This window comes from Trypanosoma equiperdum (assembly GCF_001457755.1).
Source record: "Trypanosoma equiperdum strain OVI genome assembly, contig: ctg_1040, whole genome shotgun sequence".
Lineage (NCBI taxonomy): Eukaryota > Euglenozoa > Kinetoplastea > Trypanosomatida > Trypanosomatidae > Trypanosoma > Trypanosoma equiperdum.
In genome coordinates, this window is record NW_027122995.1 from 8,377 (window position 1) to 16,550 (window position 8,174).

Consider the following 8,174-nt stretch of genomic DNA (forward strand, 5'->3'; position numbering starts at 1 on the left):
TCTTTCTTTTCTTTATTACAAGTGCATTTCTCTTGGGCACATTTACCCTCCTCGGTGGCTTTGCAATCAGCTGCGGTTGCTTTATTATCCCCTTCTTTCTTTTCTTCGGCTTTTTCTGCTGTATCTGTTTTTTCGTCTCCTTCGGGTGTGGCTGCTAACGCACTTGCTGCTAGCTTTTTCTGGTTTTCTCTATAAAAATAAACCATTGCATCGGCAAAGTTGTTCTCGCTTAATTTCTTCGTAGTGCCTTTAATTTCAGGTTCACTACTGATGGTAATCTCGTCATATTCCAGATGCTTGATGTGCGTCGTTTGAATGTCAACCTTTTTGCCTCCAAACACAACTGCTGCGGCATCTTAATCGGATAAAGAAGCAGTTGCTTTACCCTTATTTTTGGCGGCTAATGCTTTAGCGAACGCTTGTACAGCGGGGGTGCTGAGCACTTGTGTAGTTTTTAGGGTTGAAATGTCGGTGGCAACAGGTATGGGTTGCTTAAACGCTGTTTTCAAGGCTTTTTCTAACTTTTCGTCTGGAACTAGTAGCTCGATTTCGTCGCCTCCATCATTGGGCGCCTGTGGTGCCTCCCTTCCTTCTCCTGTTGCTGGTAAGTTCATTGGTGTTGCTTTGAATATGGCCGCGAAGCTCTTGACGCCTGCTACTACGGCGTTTGTGGCCGCAGCTATTGTTGTGTGTCCCGAGTTATCGCTGCAGCCTGGCTCGTTGCTTAGTGCCCCTGGGTTTCCCCCTATGTCCGCTCCTGCGCCTTTCACTAATATCCGGGTGTCGACCGCTATCTTCGTTAACTCGGATCGTTGCCGCAATAATATTTTGTCCCATGTGGCGGTTTTGTCCGCCTCTTTTGTTGCGTCCACCTGGTTCGTTTTTTGTTCGTCGCAGTTTAGCTTTGTTGCTAGAGCTACTTCCTGTGTTACCTTGCAGTGCTTGTCGTCGGTTTCTGCTAGTATTGTCGTTCCCCCGTTTGCTTCGACTGTGCCCTTGCCGGTTATTTGTCCTTTTGTCATGGTTGAAATTGCAATTCTTAGCGCGGCCGCCCCTGCTCTGTGCGCTAGCTTATGAAGCGCATCGAAATGCGCCTGTTCAAAAAGTACCGCTTGTTGTGCTACTTTTTGATTTTCAAATTCCACCATCGCTGCTAGCGCCGCGTACCCATCGCCCTTTTTGTCATTGGCGTGTCTGTTAGCCGCGAGCTGAAACAGTTTGACATTTTGACTGTTCTTTTCGACGGCACGATTTGATGCTGTCGTCGCTCTTTCTTTGAGGTTTGTTATCAGCTTATTGACGTACCAAGTTTCTGTCCAAACGTTTGAGACCTTGCTCGGGTCAGAAGAGCTTTGTCCGCCCACACAGATTGCAATTAAAAGAATGAGCGCATGCACTATTAGTGTAGACCTCCAGTGTCGCGGTTGCAATTGCAACATTGTGGTGGTTGTGTCCGGTAGGGTTACTACGTCTCTTGCCTTTGTTTTTCGCTACAAAGAGCACTTCCTGTTCCGTTAAGTTTCCAATTTTTGTGCCTATGTGACAGGCCGGTTTGTTTTGTTAGGTTGAGTTTAAGGATGTGAACGGGATGGGAAAAAGAAGTGCCATTTATAAAATTGTAAGGCATCAGAGCGCGAAAAATTACCGAACATCCCCTTTCTCTCTGATAAGACTTTCTTGTCCATAAAATTTGTCGTCTTGGCTTCTTTATTATACAAGCTGTGTTGGTTAAAGTAGTTTTAGAGTTTTTGCTCTACATTTCTTGTCAGCCGTTGCTTTCCAAATCGTTTCTTACCTCTTCTTTGTTGCATCATAGTTTCATAAACAAATATCGTTATAATAGTCTCGTCAATTTTTTGTGGGTTGCTACGATAAGCACACTTTTGCCTGTACTTTCTTATTTCTGCCTGCTGTATCCACCTCTTGGCTGTTTCTTGTTCTGTATTTTTATCAAAAGTTCTGAGTGTTTGACTCTGCACTAACCGCTGAAACAGCCGGTAGTTGACGTGGATATTCCTTCATGCACTTGGTACCTGGCTAATCGTTACGCTAGTGTATGCTGGCAGTCGCTTGCACTTCTTTGTTATTTATTTTCGCAGGATGTGATATATAAATACCTTTGTTTCTATCTTTCTTCTTTACTATTATTGACACATTCTATATTTGACAAAACAGAAAGCTGTAAGAAGGTTAAAATAAATCAGGGAAAAGACTCTGTTTTTCAAGGTTCTACGCTCTAACGTAGACCACAATATACTCTTCTAAGTTGCTTTGACCCCCATGTACTAAAATTTACATTTAAATTGTCTTCCCACACCTTTGTGTGCCGTATTATAGAAACCGCAGAAACATTCGTCCAATCTCATAGCTTTTTAAACCCGTCTATGTGTAGGGTCTACTATGCGTCGCAGTCCCTACACTACCTTGTGGTACAATAGCACTCTTTTGCCGTTTTTTTCTTTCTGGATGCATGTTGGCGGGTACAGTTGCTGTCAGAGATGACTGCTAGCTTGAGAAAACTTACCACTCAGCAACGTCTACACTCATTCTCTCTACCATTTGATATCGCCATTGTAAACCTCTCAGTTTCCTACACTTCCAAGTCATAGCGCTGCTAGGATACCTTTCACAGCCACGATGCCTCTCAATGCCATTAAACCCTCGCTACTGTGTACGTTTTCCTTTACTGTGGGTTACTGGTCGTTACGTACCACCACTCTTACTATAATATTCGTATATATACACTTACAACACTCTTCTATTATTATTATCATTATTATTATTATAACTCTAGCCTAAATCCGTAAAATAATCTAAATAAACTAAATTATAATGGCACTTATTATTCATATGCTATTATCATATCATTTTACTTTCCGTAGGTAACCATAAAAGCATATACAAAATTTGTACATTTCGCAAGGTTTTATCAAAGTGTTAAAATATATTAGATTTTTAAAAATTCTATGAAATTCCATGAATTTCAAAAATTTCATAAAATTGAGCAAAAATCCTTAGAATTATAAAATTCTAAAATTATACTAAACCCATAAAATCAGCAGTCGTACTCAGAGCAATTTTTTATTGACAAGGAAAGTGTAATCCTTGCACTTTTTTCCTTCCCACTTACAATCTGGAGATTTGTAGTCCTTTTTTTTCGTATGTTTGGAGCACTTGGAGTCAGTTTTTCTATCTTATCCCTCTTTGCTTTATGATTCTTTCGCTATTTTTTTCCATTGTCACTCAGTATGCATTTTGGTTTCTCCGCTTTGTCTTTTTCGTACTTGAAATTGTCGTTAGTTTCACATTTTTCTGGATCTTTTATTTCGTTGCAAATTTGTTCCGAAGTTTTGGTAGCTGCATCTGCTGTTAGCTTCGATACCTCGGTCGCTAGTGATTCGAGTTTCTTGTCCCTCTTGCCATGATAATAAGCCAGTGTTTCTGTAGGCTCTGTGATGTACTCGATTTTACCTAAAGTTAGTTCCGTCTTCGGCGAGACGGCTGCCGCATCTAGTTTTGTTGATTCGACGGCATACCGAAGATTTTTTGGTTAGCTTTTTCCCTTCGTCGCCAAAGGCTGCTGATTTTAAAGTGCCGATTTGCTTTGTGTTTTTCTGTGTTAGTCTAGCTAGCTTGTTGTTGAATGTCGGCTTTGTTGGCTCTGTGGCTACCTTTAAATTTGCTGCGATTTCGGTTAGCTTATCCTTCATGTCGTTTAGAGTTGCGAGCTCTGTTAGAGCCTCATGTAAATTGACGTTGTCTTCTTTGGCCCTGCTGTCTTCGGAAAAAATTTTCGTTCTTAGACCATCGCTGTCTATTGTGTTCAGTCCAGCGGCGAACGACAATTTTTTGGTTTTGTGGTAAGTGCTGTGTAACCCGCAGTCGGTTTGGCTGGAGATTAAACCACAGGTGTCGTGGTTGTTTTTGCTCAGTGTAGTCGGCGAATTTTCTGCTATTGTTATTTGTGCTTGGGTTGGCTTAGTTAAATCTTCGCGGGTGTTAAATTCGCTGAGTTGTGTACTGCAATTGGGACTGACTTTTTTTAGCGTTTGGGCGTTAGTTTCTGTTATTGTATCTGTACGGAGGCACTCTTTCCAGGTTACAGTGCCGTCAGCTGAGATTAGGTCCATCACTGCGTCGATAGCGCCGGCAGTGTAGTATGCATGGCCACTGTATTTTATGGCAGCTTCTTCTGCATTTTGAGCATCGTTTATGAATTGACTGGAGATGTCTATGTAGTTGACAGCTACAGCTCTAAGTTCCCCCGCTTTTCTATTGTTGGAATAGTCTCTGCGTAGATTTGAAGCTTTATTGCTTCACGCACTGCGGCCTCTGCTTTTTCCTTGCTTTGCTTTACGGGGTGTCCGCCGCTGCTCTGAGATTTTCAAAGCTCATGGCTTAGATGACACAGTGACTTGATATCTAGGTCATATAAGCCCATCCAGCCGGCACCGGCGCTTTGTTCCGGTGTAAAGGTTAGCAGTATAGCTATTGTGATTGCTTGTTTGTGGTTTACCATTCTGTCAATTGGTTTCAATCCGAGTAAAGTAAAGAAGCGCCTCGCCTTTTTGCGGAAAGTTGGCTACACTTGAGTTCCTTGGACAGAATTTAATTCTTTCGCAGTTAATGAAGTTGTTTCTGGCGCTTGACTGGTTTTTGCCTTGTCTTATTGGTGGGTAGCTCTACAAGGAACAGAGCATGCGCACGTCATGGTAACCGGAGCCACATTTGCGTGGTCGCGGCCTCAATACCGCATCATTTTGGTCTTTTCTCTTGAACTTTTGATGCTTGCGTCGGCAGCCACAATATATTACAAAAATATCGCTAAAACAATCTCTTGCTTCCTTTATTAATTTTCTTCCATTTTATAGTTTTCACAATGATCCATAACTCATCCGATGAGTCTTTATTTATTGAACTGAAAGCTTTACGTTTTGATCTACCGTCACAATAAAAACCTCAACCAGCAAATGTTTCTTCGCTGCATCTATTTTTTTGTGATACAGAGAAAATCATCTACTTCTTTACTTTTTTTCTTTTTTATCGCGCTTCGGCATAACATATTATGTTGTTTGATTTTGCATTATTTCTTCTTTTTGTATATACTGCTTATTCCACGACAGATAACTTAGCTACTACATTTTTCTTTGTGAAATGGGCTCTGTCTTCCTCGTTATTACATTCATCATATACATCTGTGTCATGGTGCCACTGTTCATGTTTGTGTTTGATACTGTGCATATTCCATATTTGACTTCTTCTTCGCTCTTTATATAATATTCATTGAGCTATACCTTGCTCACATTGTACCGTTACTACTGTTGTAAATTCTTCTACCTTTGGTTTTCATTCTGCCTTAACCATAACCCCTATTATAATATTCGTATATACAGACACTCAAAGCAGTCTTCTATCATTTTCATTTTTTTCATTCTCATCATTATTATTATTGCTTCTATAACCCTAACTAATATTTGTAAAATAAACAGAAGCTGAATATCTCTAACTTTTCATGTCTTATCACCATATTACTTTATACTTATAAGCTACTTTCTTACAAAATTTCATGTTTTTAAAAACTTTTAAAGTTTTTACTAATTTTCACATATTTTCTAAAAGTGATATAATATATCTAACATTAGAAAGTTTATCCAATTTCGTAAAAAAAACAATATTCTTAAATTTTCATAACTCTCATAAAATGAAGCAAAAAACCTTTAAAGTGTTATGGTGGGATCAAAATTCAAGAAAAAGAAGAGCATTGTTAATGACAAAAAATTGTTCCCTGTGGTATTTGTATCTTTTCCGTGATTTTAAAATTTCACCCTCTCTTCTTCACCTTTAGCTTCGCACTTTCCATCTTTTTCCTTTCAGCTTCACTTTTTCAGGTCACAGTCATTTTTCTACTTCTCTTTACATTCTTTTATTGTTTTCGCATCTTTTAACAGCGCTTTCTGTTTTGTATCTCTCGCTTCTTCGTCACGTGAGAACGAAATAGCAAGGGCTTTGCAGAAGTTTTTTGGTTTTGCAGAGTCTCTGATGCTTGCCTCCACATCATCCGCTCCCCAGAGGTATGATATTTGTGTTGACGCTACTGCTTCGTCGTAGCTTTTTACCAGGTTTTCGGCCCCTCCACCGAGCGCTGTCATCACTGACTGTTGTTTGTTGTCGCTCGATTGCCCTGTCGGTATTTGCCCTTCAGTCTGTAGCATGGCCGGCGCTTGCGCCTTGTGGTTGGTTTTAGGTGCTTCTGCTGTTTGATTTATCGGCCGGTCAATTAATTTAGATTTTTCGGCACGGTCTTTACAGATGGCGTCCCCTTCATGGTCTTGTATAACTAGAAACTTCGGTTCTTTTACGGCTGGGTTGGTGCATTCTCCTGTATTCTCCGACACCTGCTTGATGTTGTAGCTTGTTGGTGTGGCTGTCGGTGCGCTCCAGGTTACGGTTTTGATGCCTGGCCCATTGCTTGTTGATCCTGGAGCGCTGCCCTCGTGACTGCAGATTCCAGGTGCATTATTGTCCGAGGTGAGGCTACTGTTCGGGCCTATAATCTCTGCGTGCACATCGTAGACCGGAGCCTTGAATGCATCATCTGGTAGCATTTTAATTTCTCTTGGGTATCAAGTTCTGCTACGGCGTTAGCTACGTGGTCGCCTGATTTTGCTGTAACGCCGCATCCAGCATCTGCTGCTGCTGTTGCGTCTGCTTTAATTATGCACTTTTTGCCTGCGTTGCAGAGCCAATTATCGCCACTCGCTGCAGCTGGTTTTTTTGTTATGTCTAAACTCAGTGGGTTGAACAGCAAAGACGTCTTCACTTGCTGGGCCTGTGCCCTCAATGTCTGGGCCGCAAGCGTTAGAGTTGTTTGTGTGGTCTTGGCCGGTAAGAAAAGCGACAACAGCAGTCAATGACATGAACAGTCGTCGGCTTTCGGCCTATTTGCCGCACCTTGTTGTGCGCGGACGGAATTTCGACGTGCTAAGGAGGCTATTGTGTTTCAACTGGGAGTTTCTCAACTTAACTACTAGACACTGTATGGTCGGTTGCGAAAAGTAACAAACTTTTAGAGTGCGTGGGCTTCTGAAAAACCGACATTTGATACTTTTTCACTGTTTTATCTGCTGAAGCTTCGAACTCTGCCTTTGTTGCACGGCTGGTTATTCTTCAGTGCTGCACCACATTTTTACCAGTTGCCGCTGGGCTTACGTCAGTAAAGAGGATCGGTGCAGTATTTCTCTGTGTATAGGCACGGTGACAGTCCGCCATCTTTTTCGTCAGCAGGCTTAGTATAAAGGTAATTATGTTTTTTTCGTATATTCTGCGCCGCTTCCGTTGTGAACGTTATTGCGTTGTGTGAGGCGACAGGCTGTCATATTCTCTTTTTCAACCTGGCATAGACCTTTAGTTCCTCTACACTTGCACTTTACTGGCGGAAGTGCATAGTTAGATTTTCGCGTCGTTGTATATCTTTTTTTGCATTTTGTTGGTTCTTTCCTTACCCACATGGCTGGGTAAACAAGAGCGTTTAAGCGTCCCCCCGTTTTGTGAAGTTTGTGGATGTGTAATTTCATGCAGCCAAGTCGAAGAATTACCGCTTTTTGAATTTAGCTTATAGCACTCTATATGTAAAGTAGCTATCATTTATATTCGCTGTGTGCTTCTAGAACTTTCAAATTCCTGTTGTTTAGGTGCATGTGCAATGACGATATAACGCTGGCTTTCTTTAGAGCGTATGGGTTTAAGGCGTTCGCGCTGCTACCCTTGCTTAGTTTCAGTGTCTTTCGTCTTTTAACTGCAAGTGCAGGCCAGACTGCACACTTTCCCTTTGATTTTTTTGATACTTCCCTTTGTTTCACTTTTCCTATTATTGATGATGACTTGGAGACTCCATTTTCCCTACACGATAATCTCTCTGTATTCATCATTCACACCACCTCCTCCTCATTGCATATGATGATGTTTTTGATCGTCTCCTTGCATGACACTCCGCATATTTTATCTCCCTTTCTATTATTTTTGTTTCTCTTTTTAAAATATTTCCCCTGCACACTCTACAACTATCTGGTTTACCCTCATTTTACAATTCCCATTATTTAACCGCGTCTGCTTTGTCCGTGCATTTGGTCTCTACCGCTTTCCATTATAATATTCGTATATACTCACACTCACAA

At 41.3% G+C, this 8,174-nt stretch overlaps 2 protein-coding genes and 1 pseudogene across 3 annotated transcripts; all 3 read right to left on the bottom strand.

Moving 5' to 3' along the window:
* Positions 1–356: 356 nt before the first annotated feature.
* On the bottom strand, positions 357–1,439 carry TEOVI_000483400 (uncharacterized protein; the record flags this gene model as incomplete). Its single annotated transcript, XM_067220040.1, has 1 exon — positions 357–1,439. The coding sequence occupies one exon, from the start codon at positions 1,437–1,439 to the stop codon at positions 357–359; it is 1,083 nt and encodes a 360-aa protein (XP_067076141.1).
* A 1,739-nt stretch (positions 1,440–3,178) lies between these two features.
* Positions 3,179–4,465, bottom strand: TEOVI_000483500:pseudogene (annotated as a pseudogene). Its single transcript is given in 3 exon segments — positions 3,179–3,541; positions 3,543–4,262; positions 4,265–4,465. Coding segments are annotated over 3 exon segments (1,284 nt in total).
* A 1,438-nt stretch (positions 4,466–5,903) lies between these two features.
* On the bottom strand, positions 5,904–6,605 carry TEOVI_000483600 (variant surface glycoprotein (VSG), putative; the record flags this gene model as incomplete). The annotated part of the gene is made up of 1 exon (XM_067220041.1): positions 5,904–6,605. The coding sequence occupies one exon, from the start codon at positions 6,603–6,605 to the stop codon at positions 5,904–5,906; it is 702 nt and encodes a 233-aa protein (XP_067076142.1).
* Between the last annotated feature and the right edge of the window lie 1,569 nt (positions 6,606–8,174).